Below are 27,518 nucleotides of genomic sequence, written 5' to 3' on the forward strand. Positions count from 1 at the left end.
ACTGAACAGCTTACTGAGGAGGAACAGGAAGTGAGAAATTCAGACAAAGAAAACAAAGAAAAAAAACATTTATAAGGGAAATTGAAGGAAAAGGTAAGTGAACCAACAATGCACTAGCTTAAAGGAACCGATTTAGAAAATAAAAAACGAACCTTTACAACCCCTTTAAGGTAAACCGAAATATGTTAATCTTACACTATATAGAAGGGGTCAAAACCACATTACAACCTCTATGTGTAATCAACAAAGGACCAATATATATTGTCCTTTGAACATAGAAATTATACCATGCACACATATTTCTGGACGAACTTAAACCATAGAATGGCATTTCTAATAGAACTAGCCATCATATAATTTAAATAATTCCAATTTAAATCTATTCTTCATTCATTCTATTTAACCACTTGCCGCCCGCCCTATAACAAATTGACGGTGGCAAAGTGGTTGCATAATCCTGATCGGATGTCATATGACGTGATCAGGATTATGAGCCGCTGCGCACCCCCCGGGGGGCGCGCATCGCGGCGATCGTTGTTGAGGGGTGTCAGTCTGACACCCGGCAACTACGATCTCAGTAAAGAGTCTCCGACGGAGACTCTTTACCACGTGATCAGCCGTGTCCAATCACGGCTGATCACAGTGTAAATAGGAAAAGCCGGTGATCGGCTTTTCCTCACTCGCGTCTGTCAGACGTGAGTAGAGGAGAGCCGATCGGCTGCTCCTCTGACAGGGGGGGTCTGTGCTGCTCGATTATCAGCACAGCCTCCCCGAGGATGCCCACACTGGACCACCAGGGACGCCACCAGACCACCAGGAATACCCAGGACAAGGTATGCCACCCTAGACCACCAGGGATTCCAGTCAGTGCCACAATGGATGCCAATCAGTGCCCATAATGGATGCCAATCAGTGCCCACAATGGGCATCACTGATTGGCATGCATTATTGTTTGGCACTGATTGGCATCCATTAGTACAATATATTATAATACAATGCCGCCTATCAGTTCCCAACTGTGCCGCCTATCAGTGCCCATCCATGCCACCTATCAGTGCCCATCCATGTCCACCTGAGCCACCTACCCATGCCCACCTGTGCCGCCTACCCATGGCAACCTGTGCTGCCTACCCATGCCCATCTGTGCCGCCTACCCATGCCCACCTGTGCCGACTAACCCATGCCCACCTGTGCCACCTATCCATGCCCATCCATGCCAATCCGTACCAGCTATCAGTGCCCATCCGTGTCACCCATCAGTGCCACCCATCAGTGCCGCCTATCAGTGCCACATATCAGTGTCCATCAATGCCACCTCATCAGTGCCACTTCATTGGTGCCACCTCATCGGTGCCCATCAGTGCTGCCTTATCATTGCCCATCAGTGTAACCCCATCAGTGCCCATCAGTGAAGGAGAAAACTTACTTATTTGCAAAGTTTTGAAACTGAAACAAAAAAAAACATTTTTTTTTTCAAAATTTTCGGTATTTTTTTATTTGTTTAGCAAAAAATAAAAACCGCAGAGGTGATCAAATACCACCAAAAGAAAGCTCTATTTGTGGGAAAAAAATGATAAAAATTTCATTTGGGTACAGTGTAGCATGACCGTGCAATTGTCATTCAAAGTGTGACAGCGCTGAAAGCTCAAAATTGGTCTGGGCAGGAAGGTGTTTAACCACTTTCAGACCGGACCATTTTGCTGGTAAATGACCAGAGGTCTTTTTACACTTTGGCACTGCGCTGCTTTAACTGGTAATTGCGCGGTCATGCAATGTTGTACCCAAACAAAATTTGCGTCCTTTTCTTCCCACAAATAGAGCTTTCTTTTGATGGTATTTGATTGCCTCTGCGATTTTTATTTTTTGCGATATAAACGTAAAAAGACCGCAAATTTTGAAAAAAAATGATATTTTCTACTTTTTGTTATTAGAAAAATCCAATAAACTCAATTTTAGTCATACATTTAGGCCAAAATGTATTCAGCCACATGTCTTTGGTAAAAAAAAAGTCAATAATTGTATATTTATTGGTTTGCGCAAAAGTTGTCACATCTACAAACTAAGGTACGTTTTCTGGAATTTACGCAGCTTTTAGTTTACGACTGCCTATCTCATTTCTTGAGGTGCTAAAATGGCAGGGCAGTACAAAACCCCCCCAAATGACCCCATTTTGGAAAGTAGACCCCCTAAGGAAATTGATAAGAGGCATGTTGAGCCCATTGAATATTTTATTTTTTTGCCTCAAGCGATTGAATAATGACAAAAAAAAAATTTTTTTTTTTTTTTTACACAAAGTTGTCACTAAATGATATATTGCTCACACATGCTATGGGCGTATGTGAAATGACACCCCAAAATAAATTCTGCTGCTTCTCCTGAGTACGGGGATACCACATATGTGGGACTTTTTGGGAGCCTAGCCGCGTACGGGGCCCCGAAAACCAAGCACCGCCTTCAGGCTTTCTAAGGGCGTACATTTTTGAGTTCACTTCTCACTACCTATTACAGTTTTGAAGGCCATAAAATGCCAAGATGGCACAAAACCCCCACAAATGACCCCATTTTAGAAAGTAGACACCCCAAGCTATTTGCTGAGAGGCATGTTGAGTTCATGGAATATTTTATATTTTGCCACAAGTTGCGGGAAAATTACAAACTTTTTTTTTTTTTTTTTTTTTTTCACAAAGTTGTCACTAAATGATATATTGCTCACACATGCCATGGGCATATGTGAAATGACACCCCAAAATAAATTCTGCTGCTTCTCCTGAGTACGGGGATACCACATATGTGGGACTTTTTGGGAGCCTAGCCGCGTACGGGGCCCCGAAAACCAAGCACCGCCTTCAGGCTTTCTAAGGGCGTAAATTTTTGAGTTCACTTCTCACTACCTATTACAGTTTTGAAGGCCATAAAATGCCAAGATGGCACAAAACCCCCACAAATGACCCCATTTTAGAAAGTAGACACCCCAAGCTATTTGCTGAGAGGCATGTTGAGTCCATGGAATATTTTATATTTTGCCACAAGTTGCGGGAAAATTACAAACTTTTTTTTTTTTTTTTTTTTTTTCACAAAGTTGTCACTAAATGATATATTGCTCACGCATGCCATGGGCATATGTGAAATGACACCCCAAAATAAATTCTGCTGCTTCTCCTGAGTACGGGGATACCACATATGTGGGACTTTTTGGGAGCCTAGCCGCGTACGGGGCCCCGAAAACCAAGCACCGCCTTCAGGCTTTCTAAGGGCGTTACAGTTTTGAAGGCCATAAAATGCCAAGATGGCACAAACCCCCCCCAAATGACCCCATTTTGGAAAGTAGACACCCCTAAATTTAGGGGTACACTAGTGAGACTAGGTAATAAATGGCGGGTGCCCTGAAACTATAAAAAAAATAACTAACCAATCAGCGTCACCTGTAACAGTTATATGGTGATCACTGGTGAAAGGGTTAACTAGGGGGCAATCAGGGGGCTTTATGCGGTAGTATATGGGGGTCCCTGGCGCTATAAAAAGCTGCGGCGAACCTAAATACCTACCTGCCTAACTAGCGTCACCTGTGACACTAATACAGCGATCAGAAAAACGATCGCTTATTAGGCTGGGTTCACACTGGAGCGATGCGGGAACGCCACGAATGCGCGGCGGGTTCCCGCATCGCATGCCTCCCGGCGGCAGTTCACACTGCCCTATGCGAACTGCTGGGAGTGTCAGTGAAATGTTACTGACACCCCCAGATCAGTTCGCATATCGCAGTGCGATCTGCAAACTCGGATCGCATGGTGTGAACACCCATGCGATCCGATTCTGCTGCGGGCCAAAAAAAGGGTCCCGTGCGAATTTGCGGCGGGTGCGGCGGGTGTGGCGGGTGCGGCGAATGGCTGAACTCGAATCGCACAGAGATCGGATGTGATTTGCACTGCAGTGCGGTGCGAATCACATCCGTTCTCAAACCGCTGCAATGTGAACCCAGCCTTAGTGACACTGGCGACGGGGGGTGATCACGGGGTTAAACCTTTATTGGGGGGGTTAGGGGGGTACCTTAGAACTAAAGGGGGCTAACCCTAACTGCCCTAACAGTTATTAGTCACAAATGACACCCGCCGGGTGATCAGGGGGTTAAACCTTTATTAGGTAATAAATGGCGGGTGCCCTGAAACTATAAAAAAATAACTAACCAACCAGCGTCACCTGTAACAGTTATATGGTGATCACAGGTGAAAGGGTTAACTAGGGGGCAATCAGGGGGCTTTATGCGGTAGTATATGGGGGTCCCTGGCGCTATAAAAAGCTGCGGCGAACCTAAATACCTACCTGCCTAACTAGCGTCACCTGTGACACTAATACAGCGATCAGAAAAATGATCGCTTATTAGGCTGGGTTCACACTGGAGCGATGCGGAAACGCCACGAATGCGCGGCGGGTTCCCGCATCGCATGCCTCCCGGCGGCAGTTCACACTGCCCTATGCGAACTGCTGGGAGTGTCAGTGAAATGTTACTGACACCCCCAGATCAGTTCGCATATCGCAGTGCGATCTGCAAACTCGTATCGCATGGTGTGAACACCCATGCGATCCGATTCTGCTGCGGGCCAAAAAAAGGGTCCCGTGCGAATTTGCGGCGGGTGCGGCGGGTGTGGCGGGTGCGGCGGGTGCGGCGAATGGCTGAACTCAAATCGCACAGAGATCGGATGTGATTTGCACTGCAGTGCGGTGCGAATCACATTCGTTCTCATAAACCGCTGCAATGTGAACCCAGCCTTAGTGACACTGGCGACGGGGGGTGATCACGGGGTTAAACCTTTATTGGGGGGGTTAGGGGGGTACATTAGAACTAAAGGGGGCTAACTCTAACTGCCCTAACAGTTATTACAGTCACAAATGACACCAATGCAAAAAAAAAAAAAAAAAAAAAAAAATGACATTGGTGTCACTGTGACTGGGGGGCAGGGGTAATTGGGGGGGTGATCGGGGGGTAAAGGGGGGGTGTGAGTGTGCCTGGCATGTTCTACTGTGTGTGGGATGTGTTGGTGCAACTTACTGATCCGCTCTCCTCCGTGTCGGAACGAAAAATACCGACACGGAGGAGAGAATACATCACTTCCTCTCCTGTGTTTACATTACAGGAGAGGAAGTGATGTCACCGGGGATTTCTATTCGTCGGGAGCGATCGCGAGGGGGTGGCCATGAATGAATGGCCGTCCCCTCGTCCGGGATCGCTCCCGTACGAATACCGACCGCCGCAGGCACCGGGCGGGGGCCCGATCGGGCCCCCGACCCGCGGGAGGCAAGGGACGTACATGTATGTCCTTATGCCTGCCCGTGCCATTGTACCGACGTACATCGGCGTGCGGCGGTCGGCAACTGGTTAAGTGCCTGGTATTGAAGTGGTTAATATAATTATAATTGAGTAGATATTTATACAACACAGCTGGGAGACATAAAACAGTTCATATCAACAACAACCACTAATAGGACACACACATTATTAAACCATTCTGTACTTGCGATACTAAATACTTGGTGTATCTAATCACCTGTCCGTGTGGTAAACAGTACGTAGGAAGGACAATAAGAACATTTGCAATTAGAGTAGGAGAACATATAGCTCTGATAAAGAGTAAAGACTCTAAACATACTGTTCCGAGACATTACAGAGAATGTCACAATATTATTATTATTATTGGATATATACGATCCGATCCCACTCCCCGTTTGGCCTGAACGTGGAGTGGGATATTAATGTGTTCATTAATGATGGGTAATATGAGGACATTCATTGGGAAGTAGAGATATTCTATTTTATTTTATTGCATTTTATTTTAGGTATTATTTTTTTATTCTGTATATTTATTGTGCATGTCATTACTCTTCAGGGCATGATTTTGTCTGCCTTATGTGTCAACGTATTGGGCAGTTTTGTGTATATCGTCATGCACTGTATTATGGCGTGTTTATATACACAGTGGATTATAAATATCTACTCAATTATAATCATATTAAATAGAATGAATGAAGAATAGATTTAAATTGTAAATATTATAATTATATGATGGCTAGTTCTATTAGAAATGCCATTCTATGGTTTAAGTTTGTCCAGAAATATGTGTTCATGGTATAATTTCTATGTTCAAAGGACAATATATATTGGTCCTTTGTTGATTACACATAGAGGTTGTAATGTGGTTTTGACCCCTTCTATATAGTGTACAATTAACATATTTCGGTTTACCTTAATGTTAGATGAAATATGGCATTTATCGTTTTATATATATATTATATATATATATATATACATTTTTTTTATCATTTTAATGGAATGTGGCGCTGATGTTGCGCATATTTCATTTTTTTGTCTCTTTTTTGGTTTGTTTACCATCCGGTTAAGTCTGACCCTTCTAAACCCAGAAGTGACGCGTCTGTTTTCACGTGACACTGCCTGTATGTTGTGCGCCTCAGTGCACGCCAGAATGTAGTCCATTAGTAACCGGAAGTGGCGTGATTGTATTCACATCACTTCCGGGATCGGACGCGCTTTTCCGGTCGAGTAGCGTCGGATTCTTGATGCTGATTTGCTGGTTGACAGTTGGAGCTGGCGCAATTACGTTTGTGCCATGCTCGCATCTGTACATCTGATTGGATAATATCAACGTCACAAAATGGTAATAACCCGGAAGTGAGGTTGATTTTAGGACGCTGCTCTTCGAGCGATGCCCTTCTAGTCTTTATCTACATATAGTAAATATTCTGATGGTGGTTATATGACTGGTCACATATTAGGCAACTTAGAATGCATTGAATTATATAGCTATGGGAAATTTTTATAATAATACTATAGTAAGGCGTGGAACGCACACCGGGCGGCCGTGTTTAACCGGAAGCAATATGTGGTGACACAGGCAGACAGAATTTTCGCCTAATTGGATGCTTGGGTATAAAAGTAAGTGTGGGTGCAGTGGAGTAACACCCCCAGATGACGTCTACGAGGACGAAACGCGTCGGGACTCTACTGCAGCCGAATTTTTATTGAAAAGCGCTTGATTTACTGTACAAATGTGAGTTTATTATCTTCCTTTTATTAAAAAAAAAAAATATTTTAAAACGGAATTACGCTATTTGGCCCCTATTTCCTTTTTACATGTATCCAACAATTTGAGCGGGATTGTATTGCTTGAGATAACCTATTGCCTAGTACATGAATGGAACGGTTATGTTTGAAATTTCCCCGGAGAGTTCATCTTTGAAAAATCTGCATAAATTGCATAAGCCTTTGTGATCCTTCAAATGTATATTCTTTTGGATCCAATATATCTGGTAAGCCTGCATCGTGATTGGTGATGGGAATGTCACGTGGTGTCTGCATGTCTCTTACATTTAAAGAAGGTGGACGGTGATCTCTACCATACACGTGGATTGGATCATTATACATAAAAGACTCTGTAGCTTTTTTGGACTTTTTTTGCATCATTTTATATTATTTTTCACACACTTGTGCATACACTGATGTGCATTACTTTTTATATGAATGTTATATAATTTTTTTTCTTGGTATCTATGTAATACTATGAGAATATTGATAGGTGGTAGATAAGGTCACCTTGTTTTTTAGTGCTACACTATTGTATTGAATGAAATATTTATTATTTAAAGTTATAAGAAGGAAAGAAAAAAGGGATTTTTTTTTTTTTTTATATATTTTTGTTATTTATTTGACCAACCCCATTAATTTAACATATTCTCATCCGTAGTGTTGGGGGTATTTTTCACACACTTGTGCATACACTGATGTGCATTACTTTTTATATGAATGTTATATAATTTTTTTTCTTGGTATCTATGTAATACTATGAGAATATTGATAGGTGGTAGATAAGGTCACCTTGCTTTTTAGTGCTACACTATTGTATTGAATGAAATATTTATTATTTAAAGTTATAAGAAGGAAAGAAAAGGGATTTTTTTTATATCTTTTTGTTATTTATTTGACCAACCCCATTAATTTAACATATTCTCATCCGTAGTGTTGGGGGCAATTCACTCTTTATCCTCCTATGGTCTCAAATGATGGACTTTTGTTCGGGCGGCGAAGGGAGTTTCCGCTTTTGTTGCATTAACGCTCTGTTTAAAACCTTGCTGGCTTTATTAGTATGAATACTGTCTGTGTTTCTCACATACCCTATTGATTTTTCTTGATAATGCTGGTAAGATCCCATGTGGACATATATGTCATGTACATTAATTTGATTATGGTATATATCCAACTGATATAAAATGACATATTTGTACATAATGACATTTTGTATATGTTTTGAAGCTTTATCTATTTTTCATTTCTTATTTCTAGCTCATCAAACCATGTACCTAAATTCCTGAGGAAGCTCAGATGAGCGAAACTTGTTGAGTGGTATATGTAGAACTGCTGGCAATTGATTCAATCAAGAATTATGTGTCTTGTGCTTCTTAATCTGATATGGTAATGCATTTTTAAATTTGTTTGTGTATCACAAATTTATGTAATGAAATATACATTTTTTTATTGATATGATTAAATATCCATTTATTTTATTTGAGACACCTTAAACGTCCCGGGGTTGGTTGACCTCAAAGTCCCCTTTTCTTGTTCTGTTTCTTTAATTGGGATGTGGTGTCTAGTTTGATGTTCCAGCCCTCTCTATTCAATTGTTGTACACTCTATAATATCCCAGGAGGATATGTTTGATCTGTGGTGATGTATGCATGGCAACAATAAAGATTTCACTTTCTACTCCTCTGCTAATAAAGTATATTTCAGGCTCAATCTATTTTTGGTAGACAAATTTACTCTACAACGAGTATCCTCAACCTCCATTGGATCACTTGGTCCGACCACACCCCTAAAACTTTCTATTTCCACAAAAAACAGCACCCCTTCTCACTAATCCTAAGTACCAAAAACAGATTGACTCTGCTCTTGAAAACTTCTTTATAATCAACTCTGGCAGAGTCCATGACCCCATAACCCTATGGAATAGCCATATAGCCTTTATGAGGGGCATATTTCTCAAAATCTAAGCTCAGAAATGCCAATACTTAAAGTCCATCACCCAACTCACCTCGCAAATACGTCTCCTAGCATAACATTAATTCCACTACTATTGACAAACTAAAAGACTTAATCACTTAAGGACCAGACCTCTTTTTCAGATTTGGTGTTTACATGTTTAAAACAGTTTTTTTTTTTTTTTTTTGCTAGAATATTACTTAGAACCCCCAAACATTTTATATATTTTTTTTCTAACACCATAGAGAATAAAATGGCGGTGATTGAAATACTTTGTTTCACACCATATTTGCGCAGCGGTCTTACAAGCGCACTTTTTTTGGAAATAATTCACTTTTTTGAATAAAAAAATAAGACAACAGCCCATTTTTATTTTTATATTGTGAAAAATAATGGTACGTCGAGTAAATTGATACCCAACATGTCACGCTTCAAAATTGCGCCCGCTCTTGGAATGGCGTCAAACTTTTAGCCTCAAAAATCGCTCTACTGATCGCGGCGATACCTCACATGTGTGGATTGACCACCGTTTTCATATGCAGGCGCTACTCACGTATGCGCTTGCTTCTGTGCGCAAGCTCGCCATGACGGGGTGTTTTTAAAAACCTTTTTTTTTCCTTATTTATTTTAATTGATTTTATTTATTTTTACACTGTTTGAAAAAAAAAAAATTGATCACTTTTATTCCTATTACAGGGAATGTAAACATCCCTTGTAATAGAAAAAAGCATGACAGGTCCTCTTAAATAGGAGATCTGGGGTCAAAAAGTCCTCAGATCTCATATTTGGACTAAAATGCAAAAAAAAAAAGAAAAAATGACATTTAAAAAAAATGTACCTTTAAGAGTTAAGCGGCGGAAGGTGCGGGAGGGTGGTGGCACCTCTCCCGTCGCCGATAGCGGTGATCTCGCGGCAAATCCGCCATGGAGACCACTGTTATCGTACAGACGACCGGCGCCTGAAGAGATGGATATCTCGGTTGTGGCAGCAGCTGCTGCCGTTACCGAGATATCCCTCTTCAAAAATAGGACGTACATCGGCGTGCACTGGTTGTTAAGTGGTTAAGATATCAACCTTCCACACTCTTTCATCAGTCCTTTGAATACTACATAAAACGGTCTTTCCTTTTATACGTGTAGCGGCCATAACCCTTTGCAGGGCAGCCTTGACTTTTTGGGCTTACCGGTTACTTCCGCTTGGCTTGTTCTTCCACGTCTAGGGGTTCCCAGGGTTGATACCCAACAACTTTGGAGGCTGACACCAATAAAGTCCTTTTGAAAGGTTTTATTTACAGGGGTAACATCCAACAACACAGTCTCGTATAGGAACAGAGGGCAAGGGTGAAGAACTCCAGCACCTTCAACTGCAGACATAACAAAGTCTCTAGTACCACCCAGAGAGTAGCCACTTGCAGCTGGGCGCTTCAAGGCTAAACAAATCTCTAGCCAAAGATTATGGCAGTCAGCACTTTGATTCAGAACTTGTGGAATCTCTGACCTTGAACAAGTTGTAACTGAAAGTGAACAGGAACCTTTTCCTCAGTACCTGGAACGTTCTTTGTCTCCTTGATAGTACTGGAAAAAGCGTAGATTCGTCAATGTCCTTCCCAACTCAGTAACCAGGCACTTCTCAGGATGCCATCTTGTTGGCCCTCCTCCGAAGAGTCCTCCCCCAGTCACCTTTACGAGCTGTGGTGCCTCTCCAAACCAAGAGCACACCCGGACACCTTGAATCCTCCCTCAGTTACTGCTTCTCGGACCAGCCGGTTCCGAGACTCGGGAACAGATGGATCCCTACCCCAGACCAGGCGGGTCTAGTGGGGTTAACCAACAGAAGCATGTTGCGGAGCATCGAACGCCCCCGTGACCGAGAACCCTCGTTAGGCTACCCCGGTCCACACGTAACACGTGACGTCAACATCTTAAGTACCCCTCCCCAGACTCCTCAGCGGGGCACCACACACCCACTGATTGGCTCTGAGGAAGCTGATACCCAAAACGTCCAACCAGGCCTGGTTCTGGCCTGTCATGTGCACCTCACTGTACACATGACCAGGCAGAACTCTAACACAGCCCAGCCAAACTGATGTCAAAGTTAACCTATATAATTAACCCTCAGAACCCCATTACTGTTCTGAGGCAAAAAAAAAACTAAATTTACAATCGAGTGACACTTTGTCCAAAATGTCATCCGCTACATCCATTACACAACAAACCGGGTGCATTCTTAGCAAAACAACATAACTGCAAAACAGCAGCATCTAAGAACTTTTTAACAACTAATAAAAAACCAAAAATCTTGAATCCTTTTTTGTGAGTTCTACTCTGCATTATATAATATATGTCTGACACTCCCACCTCACTGCCTTTAAACCCAGATTCACTTGGACAATTCTTGGACTCTATTGATCTCCCAGCCATATCTGACACCCAACTTGCAGAACTCTGCTCTCCATTCACCGATTCATATATATGTATATATGTATATATATATATATATATATATATATATATATATATATATATATATATATATATATATTCACTGATTCACACAAAACACAAAAGTTATCTTGTCTACAAAATAGGGGATAGATTTATGGCATTTTTATTTTATTTTATTAGTAACATCAGCGATCTGTGATTTTTATAGTGACTGCGACATTGCATGGCTAGAGTGGACACTTTTGAGACTATTTTTGGACCATTGGCATTTATAAAGCCCACGTGTGGCTAGCTGCACCGCTGCTCCACACACAAATTGAGGCCCAGGCGTTCAATCCCCTCCAATCTAACCAGGCCCCACATCCATCCATGGCGTCCTTTCCTACCACAGGGCAACCTGTGATAGCTAATATCCTTAAAGAGGAAGTAAACCCTTTCAAACCACTTTGACCTACAGGTAAGCCTAGATTAAGGCTTACCTGTAGGTCCAAGCAATATCTCCTAAACCTATATGGTTTAGGAGATATTTGCCCGAAAATGGGCACCGCTGTCTACGGCGCATGCGCCGTAGACAGCGGCGCGCAGGCGCACTAAATGCGGCAAGTCCAAGAATGGATTTGCCTAATTTGTCGACTCCCGTGCGCATGCGCGGGAGTGACGTCATCGCGGCTTCGCCGAATGGCAGCGGCGGAGCTGCGAGACGCGACTCCCGTGCGCATGCGCGGGAGTGACGTCATCGCGGCTTCGCCGCTGTCATTGGTCGGAGCTGCGAGACGCCACCAGCAAGATGGATGCGGCGGACTACAGGGATCAGCGGCGACTTCGCTGGCTCCTGTGTCAGGTAAGTGACACATAATGAGCTACTATGCGATGCATAGTAGTCCATTATGCTTTACCTTTGCAGGGAAAAAAAGAGGAAGTAAACCCATCAGGGTTTACTTCCTCTTTAAAGATATGTTACTGTCACTTCAGACTTCACTGATGACTGACCTAGCATCACTTTTCATTAAAATTTCTACCGACATACATGCCATTGATGATCGAGTGACACATATCCAAAACAGCATGGATGATTGCACCACAACTGTTAATGATTTGAAAGACGCATATGATGAAATAAAAGAGGAACAATCCTAGATGAGGGCCAAGCTGGCTGATCTAGAAGACAGTTCCCGCAGGAACAACGTTAAATTATGCGGTATTCCTGAAACCGTACTATTGGCTGACCTGACAAAATGTGCTAATTAGCACATGCATAACATTCTTCCTGATGCATTCCCGAGAGAACTTATCATGGATCAAATCCACAGGATCGCAAAGCCATCACACTTACCAACCTCTATCCCCAGGGATGCGTTTATTACATTTATTTCACATTAAAGAAAAACTCCTCATGACAGCAAAGGCCAAATCTCCATTGCCAGCCCTGTATGATGAACTACAGCTCTTTCCAGACCTCTCAAATTTCACCCTGCAATTGAGAAGACAACTCAATCCAATCACTAAAGGCCTCCATAACCATACAATTCTAATCAAGTGGCATTAGGCAGCTACTCTGCTCAGCTCTAGAAATGGAGCACCCCGTGTGATCAATGACCTTAAAAGTGGTATGCAACTACTGCATACATGGGGTATCACACCCAAACCTCCACTAGACACCGCTTTACCACTGGAACAAAGAGGCCACCACTCATCACACCGTGAGCAAGAGTGGAACTACAAGTGACATACATTATCAAGTTTCAAATGGGCCCAACAAGCAACCAGAATTTCTCTTTCCCCAGCTAAATTCTTTTTAGTCTGCTAATCACATTTGGCAACTGACTTTTGTCCCCCTCTGCTGTTTATGAGAGCATTTGTTCTTGCTTCAGTCTCCACTTTACCTGGTTTATCCCACCTACAGCACTGTATTCTATGAGACCCTATCCTGGTATCTAAAGTTTCTTTTCTCTTCTAAGTTCATTATCTTACAGTGTTTGCTTGCAAGTCATAGAAGATCCACACAAAATAACAGATCTTACCAGTAAGTACAACAATCAGAAATTCAGGTCTACAGCAATCAATAACTCCTTACTTGGTCAGCTATCTATAAGTGCTTATCTTCATCAGGCACTGATACACCACACTGCAAATGCCTTTTAAAATCTTATCAATAAATGCCAACGGGCTTCACCACCCGGCCAAAAGACACTCTCTATGGAAAATGGCACAAAAACTAGACAGCAATATAATATGTGTCCAAGAGACTCACTTCTAAACAGTCAGAGCTTCTTCTAAACAGTCTGCATGCTCAAACAAATATTTTCCTCACATTTACACAGCCTCTTTCATGTCCAAAAAAAGAGGTGTTCTGATAGCGGTGAAAGACACTGTCAATTTTCATCTTCCCCAAATAACCTTGGACCCCAACTGTAGATATAGTGTTCTGGTATGTAATAGTAACGAGACGGTATATACACTCGTAAACGTGTATGCTCCCAACAAGCATCAAATGAGATTATTCCACAAACTCCTATGCATCATCAAGCCCATTCAAAAAGGCCACTTGATTATTTGTGGAGACTGCAACTTGGTCCCAGAAGCTCAACTTGAGTCCACCTCAGCAGCTAAATGCAGAGAATCCTCACTGAAAAATCTACTTGTATCCCAGGATCTTTTTGATGTCTGGCGCTGCCAACATGGAACAGAAAGTAACTACCGTACACTTATTTCTCTCCTCTGTATAGATCCTATTCAATGATTGACTTTTTTTCTTACAGATAAATGACTTCTCCAAAAGACCAGCACATCCAAAATCCATACAGTGACTTGGACAGACCACGCTCCTACTGTATAACTATTTCTGTAGACTTCCCACAGAAGAAAAACACTTACCTATGGAGAGCAAATACCTATATTCTACGGCAGGGCTCAAAATGTCAAGTCCTGAGCTATTATCCAGGCCTCAATGGTTACTTTACCAGTTGCCCCTCCCAACCCCCCCATAAATGATCTCAAGAAATGACACATTAATGTTTTATGCAATTAAGTTATAAAAATATTAAGAACTTTATCCATGCCCGCCAATGCAGCCTGTGCCCACCGTGCAGCCTGCGTCCACCACGTGCAGCCTGCGTCCACCACGTGCAGCCTGCGTCCACCACTTGCAGCCTGCGTCCACCACGTGCAGCCTGTGTCCACCACGTGCAGCCTGTGTCCACCATGTGCGGCCTGTGTCCCATATGCAGCCTTCCTGTGGAGGGGAAGAGGAGAGCCGCCAGCTGGATGATCAGAGCAGGGAACATCACAGCTTTCGTTTCAATAGCTGTGTGTTCCCCATGTCATGCGCCATCACATAAGCCCCTCCCCCTGTCCGTGGAACTTTGATACATGCCACCCGTCCTATAATTGGACAGGTGATCTGTCTATCAAAGTCCCAGAAAAAGAGGAGGGGTGTATGTGACAGTGCGTGGCGGGGGAGCACACAGCTATTGAAACAAAAGCTGTGATGTCCCCTGCTCTGATCATCCAGCCAGCAGCTCTCCTCTCTTCCGCTCTGTGATTGGTGGTGGTCGACCCCCCCTCCCCCTGGCTCCCAGGCAGCCCTTCTTGCCAGCCCTAAAAATTCACTCGCAAAATGCGAGTGTGCGAGTGCAATTTTTGAGGGCTGTCCCACAGCATACATACTACACTTCAGAGATTTCAGCTCAATTATCCAATTATTTTAAACACCATACAGGATCAGTGTCTGACCCTGTGAGTGGTGCTGGAACACCCATAAGGCATTTATTAGATACATATTGATAAAAATGAACTCTTATTGTAAAAAGCACAGGACATAGCATCTAGACTCACTCGCATCCCAAATTAGTACCCTAGAAAAACTAAATAATTCCAACCCACAAACAACACACTTGGCACAAATAAAGTGCCTGAGACAAGAACTCAAAATTCTTCTACATTCATTTGAAAATACACAGAGAAAGTTAAAAGCAACAACATACTCCACCTCAAGCGGGTAAACCCCTCGGTAGACGACTCAAAGGCAGAAGAATACATAACAAAATAGAGTACCTATACTATGCTCACACAAAGGAAAAATTAGTAAATCTGCAAGAGACTGCTGACACATTTAGCACTTTCTATGGAGATCTTTATAATATAAAACAAGAGCCAGAAACATATCAACCCTCTCAGGAGGACATAAATTAATTTCTTAATTAAATCAAGCTCCTACAACTCACAGATGATCAGCTGACCCTTCTTATCAAACCCTTCACTGAACAAGAAATCCAAACAACCATACACACTCTCCCTGCAGGAAAATCACCAGGCCCAGATGGGCTCCCAGGGGAATACTATTAGCAATACTAACACCAACTAGCGCCACACCCTACTGCACTATTTAATGATGTTGCCTCCTCTTCAATGTTACCTAACGAATCATTGCAAGCACTGATAATAACCCTGCCAGGCAAGGAGCCAACAGTCCCCCATATCCCTTTTGAACTTAGATTTCAAAATGTATGCGAAAACAAACGCAACACGACTACTATATATATTGCCTGCATTAATACATAGAGACCAGTCGGGGGTTCACTACGGGACGACAAGCGTCCGATGCCATGATAACAATGATCAACATCATACACTATGCTGAATCCAGTGAAACACCTACTCTGCTTCTATCTTTAGATTCAGAGAAAGCGACAGAGTTCACTTTTCCTACCTCCAGGAAGTTATTCAAAAATTTGGATTTAATGGATTCATCTTCAAAGACATACCAGCATTATACTCTACTCCTTCGGCCCAAGTCTTTTCAGCAGATATGGTATCTCAGAAATTACACATAACAAATGGCACCAGGCAAGGTTGTCCACTGTCTCCCCTATTTTTTAATCTGTTGATGGAACCCCTGGCAGAACACATATTAGACAGAACCCCCTGATTCACTATAGGCCAGACATCCCACAAAATCAAAATTATTATTTTATTTTTTTCGTGGACAACATAACCCTCATGATTACCAACACGCTCCTTCCCTGGCCGAGGTTGAGCAAACCCTCCAAAGATTCAGCAACTAGTGATGCACCGAAATTTCGGCCGCCGAAACATATCGGCCGAAAATGCCCCTTTCGGCATTTTGGCGAAAGAGAAAAACGGCCGATAATGGAGCCAAAAATGGGGCGTGGCCTGGGTGGGGGCAGGGCTCCGCCCCCGCCCCTGGTGACGCCCATCATGGGGGGTGCATAGCGCAGGAGAGCCGCCTCCGCCGCCTGTTTGATCACAGCGCCGGGAACATCACAGCTTTCATTTCAATAGCTGTGTGTTCCCGGCCGCGCGCCGTCACACACAGCCCCTCCCCCTTGTCCGGACACTTAGATAGACAGATCATCCGCAGGATTGGACGGATGATCTGTCTATCAAAGTGCCCGGACAAGGGGGAGGGGCTGTGTGTGACGGCGCGCGGCCGGGAACACACAGCTATTGAAATGAAAGCTGTGATGTTCCCGGCGCTGTGATCAAACAGGCGACGGAGGCAGCTCTCTTCCCTGCACAGGCTACAGGCTGGTTGCAATGGGACACACTTGGCTGCAATGGGACACACACTTGGCTGCAATGGGGGACACACACTTGGCTGCAATGGGGGACACACACTTGGCTGCAATGGGGGACACACACTTGGCTGCAATGGGGGACACACACTTGGCTGCAATGGGGGACACACACTTGGCTGCAATGGGGGACACACACTTGGCTGCAAAGGGGGACACACACTTGGCTGCAAAGGGGGACACACACTTGGCTGCAAAGGGGGACACACACTTGGCTGCAAAGGGGGACACACACTTGGCTGCAAAGGGGGACACACTTGGCTGCAAAGGGGGACACACTTGGCTGCAAAGGGGGGCACACTTGGCTGCAAAGGGGGACACACTTGGCTGCAAAATGGGACACACTTGGCTGCAAAATGGGACACACTTGGCTGCAAAATGGGACACACTGGCTGCAAAATGGGGCACACTGGCTGCAAAATTGGGCACACTGGCTGCAAAATGGCACACTGGCTGCAATGGGACACTGGCACACTGGCTGCAATGGGACACTGGCACACTGGCTGCAATGGGACACTGGCACACTGGCTGCAATGGGACACTGGCTGCAGACACTGGCACACTGGCTGAAATGGGACACTGGCTGCAATGGGACACTGGCACACTGGCTGCAATGGGGCACAGGCACACTGGCTGCACTGGGGGACACTGACCTGCAATGGGGGATGCCTCCTTTACCACGTTCTCTGACCATCTTCTGTACCATGTCCCCAGTCTGACCATCTCCTGTACCACGTCCCCAGTCTCTGACCATCTCCTGTACCACGTCCCCAGTCTCTGACCATCTCCTGTACCACGTCCCCAGTCTCTGACCATCTCCTGTACCACATCCCCAGTCTCTGACCATCTCCTGTACCGTGTCCCCAGTCTTTGACCATCTCCTGTACCGTGTCCCCAGTCTCTGACCATCTCCTGTACCGTGTCCCCAGTCTCTGACCATCTCCTGTACCGTGTCCCCAGTCTCTGACCATCTCCTGTACCGTGTCCCCAGTCTCTGACCATCTCCTGTACCATGTCCCCAGTCTCTGACCATCTCCTGTACCGTGTCCCCAGTCTCTGACCATCTCCTGTACCGTGTCCCCAGTCTCTGACCATCTCCTGTACCGTGTCCCCAGTCTCTGACCATCTCCTGTACCGTGTCCCCAGTCTCTGACCATCTCCTGTACCGTGTCCCCAGTCTCTGACCATCTCCTGTACCGTGTCCCTAGTCTCTGACCACCTCCTGTACCATGCATGCAGTCTCTGACCACCTCCTGAACCATGCATGCAGTCTCTGACCAGCTCCTGTACCATGCATGCAGTCTCTGACCACCTCCTGAACCATGCATGCAGTCTCTGACCACCTCCTGTACCATGTCCCCAGTCTCTGACCACCTCCTGTACCATGTCCCCAGTCTCTGACCACCTCCTGTACCATGTCCCCAGTCTCTGACCACCTCCTGTACCATGTCCCCAGTCTCTGACCACCTCCTGTATAAAAATATTTTTTAAAAACAGTCATTTTCGGTATCGGTGCTGTTTCGGTATCGGTTTCGGTTTTCGGCCTAGTGTATTTTTCATTTTCGGTATCGGTTTCGGCACCAAAAAACCCATTCGGTGCATCCCTATCAGCAACATCTCTTATTATAAAGTAAATACTACCAAATTGTATATATATATCCTAGACTTGAAACTTGCTTCAAGCCCAATATAACTATGCCTGGGCAGAAACAGACATAACTTATCTAGTGGTACAAAATTTTTCACTGCCAATTTCAAACCATTACTTACCAAGCTAGAATCTGATACACGACAGCTTGAGAATCATGAATTAACACTGGTCAGGCAGATTGGCATCTTTTAAAATGTTACACTTACCACAACTGCTTTACAGATTCAGAACCATACCTATCTCCCTATCCTACTTTAGATCTCTAAAAAAAAAAAAAGCCCAGATGTGCCCACACCACTCTTATCACACATAAATAAGCAGGAGGCATTCGATCTGGAGATTTGGAGTATTACTACTTAACATCAGTACTAACCCAGTTACAAGACTGGTTTAATTTTCAGCCCACTACCCTATGGGGACAGATAGAGACAGCTATTATGCAACACACTAGTTTTTCGGTGCTGGATACTAGGCACCCCAATCAGCGCTTACATCCAACTATGAAGGCCTCAATTCTCACGTGGAAAAAACAAAACAAAAAATAGCAAACATAGAAACCTCACACCACTCTAATGTCTACCCACCTCTCCCAATAGAAATTCTCCACCATCTCTCCGTAGACCTCTCTCTTAATCATTGGACACAAAGGGTATCAAACATATGCAGGATCTATATCAAAGGACACCATTAAATCATTCCCCCAATTACAGGAAGAGTATAAACTTCCCAGCTCAGAACTCTTCACCTTCATTAGAGTTAGACACTGAGGCCGCGTACACACGCGGGGACTGTTCGCTCAACTTTGTCCGCTGAACAGTGTTTCGGCGGACAGTCCGCTCGTGTGTGGGCTTTCAGCGGACAGTTTCAGCGGACAGTCTGTTGAACAAAGTTTTTCGGAAATTCCGAAAAACTGTCCGCTGAAACTTTGTCCCCTCGTGTGTAGGCTTGTTCGTCAAACTAAGTTCCGCGCATGCTCAGAAAGGATTTACACGCCGAAGTTTGCATTGCAGTGTATAGGACGTCGTTTTCTAGTCCCGTCGTACGTGCCGTTCACGTCATCGCGCACGGTTTCAGCGGACTGTTCGTTCGTCGTGTGTGGCCAAGTCCGTCCGTGGCCAAGTCCGTCCATGCTAATTTTGAGCGGACTGTCCGCTGAAACTGTTTGATGGACAAAGTTGAGCGAACAGTCCCCGCGTGTGTACGCGGCCTAACTCTCTCACAATCCTATACCGCTGTACACGTTGGCCCCCAAAATATGGACAAATCAAATTAATCTGAGCTCCCTCAAAGTGAAAGGCATCTCACTTATTGTCAACTCCTTTTGTCGCAAATGAATATTCATTAAAACAAGACCTCATCTATGCTGAGAATCAGATCTCGGGTGTAGTTTCACCCACTCACAATGGCAAAAAGCCTTACAATCTAACTAAAAATATACTCAATGCTCCGCCCTATGAGAGCTTACTCAAAAAATATCTCTATGCTGGTACTTAACACCATTTAAACTGGCCACATTTAATACCACCTTACCAGATACATGCTGGCAATGTAATGCAGAGTGGAGAGTTACTACACATTTTCTGGGAGTGTTCACATATACAAAAAAAAAAAAACTACTGGGCCACAATCTTTCATATCTTGACTGATATCACACAATGCCACATCCCTCCCACACTGGCACAAGCAATACTAAGTTTGACAATAGAATCAATACCACCCTATCTCAGACTGGTGGTCACGCATAGTCTACTTGCAGCCAAACTAAGCCTGACAAGACTATGGAAATCTAGCCAGGCACCTTCTATAGAAAACATTCTTGACCTAGTAAATCTGCACTACAGCAAATAATTAATGAGGGCATCTAGCAAGGGTACGATGGCCAAAGCACAAAAAAGATTGGTACCCCTGGACCCAATGGAATAGAATATCATTGTTCTCATAGAGCTGCTTGTAACCTCTGAACTACCTCCTGATTGTTGAACTGTACTACGTGTTTTGATACTCTCCCATTCACGGTTATGTGCACAATATCTGACTATGCACTGGATCCTGGGAAGGATTTGTCATAATTCTCAGGAGTCAGTGGGCATCTGCAATTCTCATCATTATATTGGTTGCCATAACAACGGGATGGGCACTTCCTCCAACACCGCCCGTTGTGATGGCAACCAGAGAAGTTTCCTGTGCTGCAAGTTTGTTCTAATGTGCATGCGCAAGATCGGGCGGTGCATGCTGGTTATTCAGCAGCATCATGTCCCGGAAGAATATCCTAGTTGGCTTTGCGTGCCCACTAGCAAGATGGAACCACTCAACACATACAAATCTAAGGTTAGTTTTAGAAATCAAATAATACATATAGTGATGTGTTTAATGATAATGGTGTATGCAGCATTATATTAGGATGATAGCAGATGGCTTTTGAACAAAAATAATATGTTGGTGGAACTCCGCTTTAAATCAACAAACAAAATCCTCAGAGCTGCAATATTTTAAGCTAGTTGCAATGTTGAAATGTTTTAGGAACAAATATTGCTAATAGATAAATCTGAAAAACAGAGCTGGCTTGTAGATTGCCAACAGAGAAATACAATTTTGATGATATTGCTAATTTGTAGCCACCCAACATATAAAGATAGTAGTTTATATTATGCATTCATAATGTCTCATTTATCTCCCATTCCTCTTGTGCAGTGACTGTCCCTGGAGCCTAAATATCTTCTCCTACCTTCAGGAAGCAGCACCAATAGACTACACCTGCTATGATCCTCTCACATCCTCCATGTCTCATGGGCTGAGGGTGTGCACCAGGAGGTAGGGACTCAATTTTAGGTCTGTTGACACAAAAGATCATAAATGTATTTGCCAAAAAAGTGGTGTGAGGTCTGAAAGGGCTAACAAGATGGGAAATTAGCTTTACTGCTTAATAATAAAACAGTACAAAGCAAAGCTGAGGGATATTTTCATATGACTGGACATTGCCTGTAAGAAATAGAGAGAACAAGCACCCCTATGCACTTGTCTAATGGAAAACATGGCCATACCCCTAGTCATATAGATGGTTATTAGAGATGGGTGCATCACAAATCTATTTGTTTCATCTAAATATATTAATGCAGAGCAGGTCTATAGAGAAGCATATACAAAGGGAAAGGAGCAGTGTTTGTATTGTTTCACTAGTACCAAGTGACAGCATTTCTAACTAATAATCCTCCACCATTCGTCAATATCTTTGGTGCTGTTTCTTGTTTTGTTTTTGACTATAGAGAAGCATACATTTCATGCCCAATTTCTTGTGTGTTACATAGTTACATAGCAGGTGAGGTTGAAAAAAAGACACAAGTCCATCATGTATGTCAGTTGTGTGATTATATGACAGTGTTATTCTGCATCAGTCAGAAAAATCTACATAAAACATTCAGGTTGACATTTTATGGATTGTTGATTCTCCTGGAGATTTAGCCCTGGTTCACATTGACGCTACTTTGAAATTGTGCTACTTCCCTTGAAGTAGCATGATTTCAAAGTAGCAGGTTAGCACGATTGTAGGTGCTACTTGGCTGACATCTGTGCCACTTCATGCACAGATGTCTATTGAAGACAAACCCAAAATTGCCAAAAGTAGTGCAGGAACTACTTTAGCAAATCGGAGTGGCATCATAAAGTCGTTGTTGCACCGATTGGAACAGTGCCATTGACGGCAATAGGCTGCAAATTGTCAAGTGATTTGACCTGTCAAATTGCATGACAAATCGCTTCAATGTGAATGAGGGCTTACAAATGTTTAATTTCCTGAAGGACTGCTTGCACAGAAAAAGAAAGTTACATACCAGCTCATAGAAGGTTTCATCTTTTGGAGTAACAAATGGAAGCTTTGCATCACCAATCTGTTCAAGAAGCTTTTGCCTCTATAAGAAAACATATTAAGTTCACTAAACATACTTAGAAACAAAGAAGAATCTACAACCAGTGATTTTCTGTGTATATCATATTTATACTATATGCCACAATATATAAATTATTTGCAGTAGCATGTTAAACACACTATATCACAAAGCCATTTTAAATTGTTTGTAAAATAAAATGTTTTACTTAAAGGAAACCTGTTTGAGAGAAATGTGTAGGTCACTTTTGCTTGTTTCTCATATACTGCTAATGGCTTAAAATAATAAACAGAAATGTGTTAATTGCCATAATTCATTCATATAAATAATTCATCATGCCATTGCATTTTTTATCCTCCAAGTACCTTTTTCCTGCAGCACTGTTGTGTGGTCACATGTTTTTTCCCTGTTCTTTGGCATCTTCAGGGAAAGATTCTTGGGAGGAGGTTCTATAACTCTGCTGATGTATGCGCTCTATAGTGCAAGTCTGTGTCTGGCCAGCCCTCGATTGCTGCTGCGCCAGTCACACAACTAAATACAAATGTTTCAGAAGAGCAATTCAAATTAAATTGTAAAAGTATCAAATTACACTTTTACAGCTCCTTCTAAATCTTTATCAAACTTCAGATGTGTTTTTTGTGCATTAATATGGAGTAGAGTAGGGGTTCCCAACCCCTGGACTGTTACCAGTCCGTGGCCTGTTGAGCAGGCTGTCATCACAGCAGGAGGTGAGTGCTGTCACAAAGCTGGCCGCTCAGCTGTCAGCTAATTGCCAGCTCCTATCTCTCCACAGTTACTCAGTTGTCGATGATTTCCTGCGATCTTGTTCAAGACTTGCTTTGCCGACATCCCTTCTGGCTCCAGATCCTGCTTGTTATTCCACTACATTGATTCCTGACTTCTGGCTTTGCTGACTATCCGTTTTGGTTACTAAACTTTGGCTATGTTTTGACTATGTTCTTTTTACTTTTATTATTATACAAGTGTGATTTAACTGTACTTTTGTCTCCACCTGATTTCATGGTTTCTGACAGTCATAGACAGCATAGGGCGGCACAGTGGTGTAGTGGTTAGCACTCTCGCCTAGCAGTAAAAAAGGTCACTGGTTCAAATCACAACCATGACACTACCTGCCTGGAGTTTGCATGTTCTCCCTGTGCCTGTGTGGGTTTCCTCCGGGTACTCCGGTTTCCTCCCACACTCCAAAGACATGCAGGTAGGTTAATTGGCTTCTGTCTAAAATTGGCCCTAGTATAGCCAGAGAGCCAGAGAGGTCCAGAGGATGTCGTAGTGACGAAATGCGTAGGGAGTGGCCACGTTGTGTGCACTCGTTTGAGACGAACGGCTGAGTTTTTTACACACGCATATGCTTTTAATGTAAAATGTGAGTAGATCTTAATATTAATAAACGAACGATTTGGTTAAGAATGTATTACACTATGGATATGTCTTTCCTTATATAATTAACGTTGGATACCATACGGACGGAATAACGAAGCTTCACCCAGTGCACCAGCAGCAGCCAGAGAGCGACACAGTGGCTTACATTGTGAAGGTCCATCCAGCCCCACAGGGGCATTAACTCTGGTGAGAGCATTCACATACTATAGCACTGAGTGGCGCACCGGGGATGAAGTTCTCTAATTGAAAACCCGCACTATTTGCACGAGTGAATCAAATATTCCCTATTGACTTTATGTACCAATTACAACAATAATCTGAAGAGGCAGTATTACTAAGCCAAATATTAACTTTGGACTTACATTGGACATAGATGCGTCTCCATGCGATTATTGGTTGAAAATATTTCAGACCCCTGGTTGTTCTGATCCTTAGTTGTTGTTTATTTGCACATTTTGCGTCTTCATGCGATTTTTTGGTTGAATTATTTCTGATCCCTGGTTGTTCTGACCTTTAGTTGTTTTTTTGCACATTTTTTGCACATGTTTGCACAATCTGTTCTGAACTAGCACATTGTTGAATACTAACAATATTTCCACCATTTTGGTGTGTGTATGCGTCAAGTGCGTCTCTTGAAGAAAGGCAATTGAGCATGCAATCTTTTTTAATTCACGGGTAATTTGGTGTCTTTTTGCGGCAACATGTAGGCCCCTCACATTATATGAGGAAATTTTTATTGAGGCCATAGCATCAGCAGAGTGTTACCTCTAGGCTTAAATTTCCACGCAAGCCACCTGGGGGGGGGAGTAAGAGAGGAGGGAGAAGACAGGGGGAAGAAAGAGAAATCGGAGTAGAAAAGAGAACCTGAAGCGTTTAAGAATCATTTCTAACGTGAAACCATTGGGAACAGTTAGTATGTCACGCAGCAATCTGCCGTGATCCCTCAGGGGAAGGGGAGAGCAGGCGGCAACCCCGTCCTCAAACCAGGAATCGGGGGCCAAAAGAGGAATGCCAGCCGCTCTCCTCAACCCCAAAAGGGGGGGGAGGGTAGGGGGTTTACTGAGCGAGAGGCACATGGGAGCAATGTGCCCTGCCAGCGTTCAGCAAAGCGAACCTGAGGTAGAGAACATGAAAATACCAATACTAAACATATAAAGTTGCAGCAACCAAAACCTTTGTCTGCAATTAAGAACCAGTGAGCCTAGCAAACAGGTAGGAACACACATAAAAAATAAAAAAAGGGGGTAAAATAAAAGAAATAACAATGATAAATGAAGAAATGCAAAAAAACCCTGAAAACACCACGGACCCCTGCTAGGTGAAGTGCTTAAAGTCCACTAACGTGGTGCCAAGCAGTCAAACCATAAGGGGTTGTGGACCCGCTCACAACAGGTAGGCATGTGTATGCCAAACAAGGGCCATGAACGTCAAGTGGTATTGAACAAGTGATCCGGATCGAGGGATGCAAAAGGCAGGTATCTTCATCATTCACCCGTTCTTTTGTGTAGATCCTGGAAGGGACGTGCGTCGTTTTTTTTTGACGGGGTCCTCCGCCATTGAGGGTCCGAAGTGGCGGAGAACTGAGGGACGTGGGCTTGCCATCCTGGGAGATCAACTTGTGGCAAATTGAGGTCCTTCAGGAACGTGGGTAAGTCCTCTGGAAACCGTAAGGTGTGGGTGCGGCCGTTTTTGGTGGCAATGAGGCAGGCTGGGAACCCCCATCTGTAATTGATCCCATCAGCGCGAAGGAGATCCAGCAGGGGTTTGAGGGCTCTGCAACGGTCAAGCGTGTCCTTAGAGAGGTCTGGGAAGATGCTGATGGTGGCCCCATCAAAGTCTATGGTAGGTGTACTCCGCATTTTGAGCATTACTGCATTTTTATCGGAGAAATAATGAAGGCGGCAGATGACGTCCCGCGGTTGGTCCGATGAGAAATTGCGGGGGCGAAGGGCTCGGTGCACACGGTCGAACCGCAGAGGTGCAGTAACCGGGTTTCCCAGGATCGTATTAAGGATGCCCCGGATCGAGGGTTCAAGATCATTGTCTCCAGTGGCTTCTGGGAGACCCCGTATTCGTAGATTATTCCTGCGATTCCGGTTCTCGAGGTCCTCAAGCTTGTAGGATGAGGCCCTCTGAGCAAATGCCAGTTGTGTAACCGTCTCTTGCAACTCTTTAATAGCGGAGGCTTGCGAGTCCTGCCAGAGCTCAGTCTCCTCCACCCTATCCAGAATGTGCGCCATATCCGCTCTGACTCCGGTGATCTCCTTCTTTATAGCTTTTTCCAGGCCATGGAACATCCCCTCCAGCTCCTTCTTAAGGCCGCTGACCAAGGTTGACATGTCGGAGCCTCCTGGGGACTCAGGGTCTTCCATAGGCTCAGAGCAGTAGGAGGAGGCCGGTGAGCTTTCCCGGACAGAGGCAACAAGAGAGGAGGGGGAGAAGGTGCGTTTAGGGGTTCTGGCGTGGTTATCCCGTTCGCCCGACCCCGATTTCCCTGCGGCGAGGTAGTGCTGTATCGATCCGGAGCCCGAATGGGTTAATATTGGCCCCTTTCCGGATCCTTTGTTAGTTGTGGAACGAGATCTAGGTTTCTTAGTTGGCATAATTGTGGCGGTGAAGCTGAACGCTGGACGGGGCTCAGGGTCATGCAAAGTTAGTTAAGCATAACATATGAGGATTGTCAGAGTCATTAACCGTTGATGTGGGGGACACTGAGAGTGTAGCGTACTTATCAGGTCGCAGACAGGTGGAGCCCTGGAGGTCACTGTGGGGAGCCTCGTGCCAAGCCAGAAGAGTGTGCGGAGGGGGTCCGGGCTTTCTAGCGGGGGGGACCCTGACGTGGCCACAGTGGGGAGATGGGGGTGGGCTAAGGAGCCCCGAGACCTTGCCAAACTGTCCCTAGGCTTCGGCCAGCCACCCAGGCCTCTGGTGTTGGGAGATGGCTCCGGCAGGGGCAGCGGGGTAATGATCGCCGGGTGGTGGCAGGCACAGGAAGATCCGACCCCCGGGGAGTGTATGGGGTGGCACAGCAGTCTGATACAGCACTCACCCCTATGTTGGGCACTGGGGCCTACTCAAGATGGCGGCCGTCCGTCCTCTTCCGCGGCTCGTGCGGCTTGGATCCGAGAATGCCCCGGGTGCAGGGAGGCTCCTGGTGGCGTCTAGGGTCCCCGGGATAGCGGTGCTTCCGGATCGGCTCCCGGCGGTCGGCCGCGGCCTCCAGAAAGGCGCCCGCGGTGAGTAGGCCGCAAGATGGCGGTGATCCACGATTCCGGACCGGGCCGCACGAACGGTGCGCTAAACTGCAAAACTCTCCAGGTGTCTGTGGCAGTTCGTTGGAGCCACTCAGGGCGGTGGATGGCTCGGGATTGTGGACGGTGGAGCGGAGCTCTGTCTGCACACGTCCTCTCAGCTTCACGTCTGGCCACGCCCCCAGTCTGTGGTCTCTTGTATCACATTCAGTCTCTAACCATCTCTTGTATCAGGTATGCAATCTCTAAC

General features: G+C 44.6%; 1 protein-coding gene across 1 annotated transcript in view; it reads right to left on the reverse strand.

Moving 5' to 3' along the window:
* The window catches only part of FTO (FTO alpha-ketoglutarate dependent dioxygenase), a 755,827-nt gene that overhangs the window by 590,579 nt on the left and 137,730 nt on the right, over positions 1–27,518 (reverse strand). The window contains exon 2 of the mRNA XM_077458193.1: positions 22,563–22,640. Coding sequence (XP_077314319.1) covers positions 22,563–22,640 — 78 coding nt within the window. The remainder of the gene's footprint in view (positions 1–22,562; positions 22,641–27,518) is intronic.

The sequence above is a fragment of the Lithobates pipiens genome, unplaced genomic scaffold (assembly GCF_037356315.1).
Source record: "Lithobates pipiens isolate NorthernLeopardFrog02 unplaced genomic scaffold, aLitPip1_a1.2 Scaffold_10, whole genome shotgun sequence".
Lineage (NCBI taxonomy): Eukaryota > Metazoa > Chordata > Amphibia > Anura > Ranidae > Lithobates > Lithobates pipiens.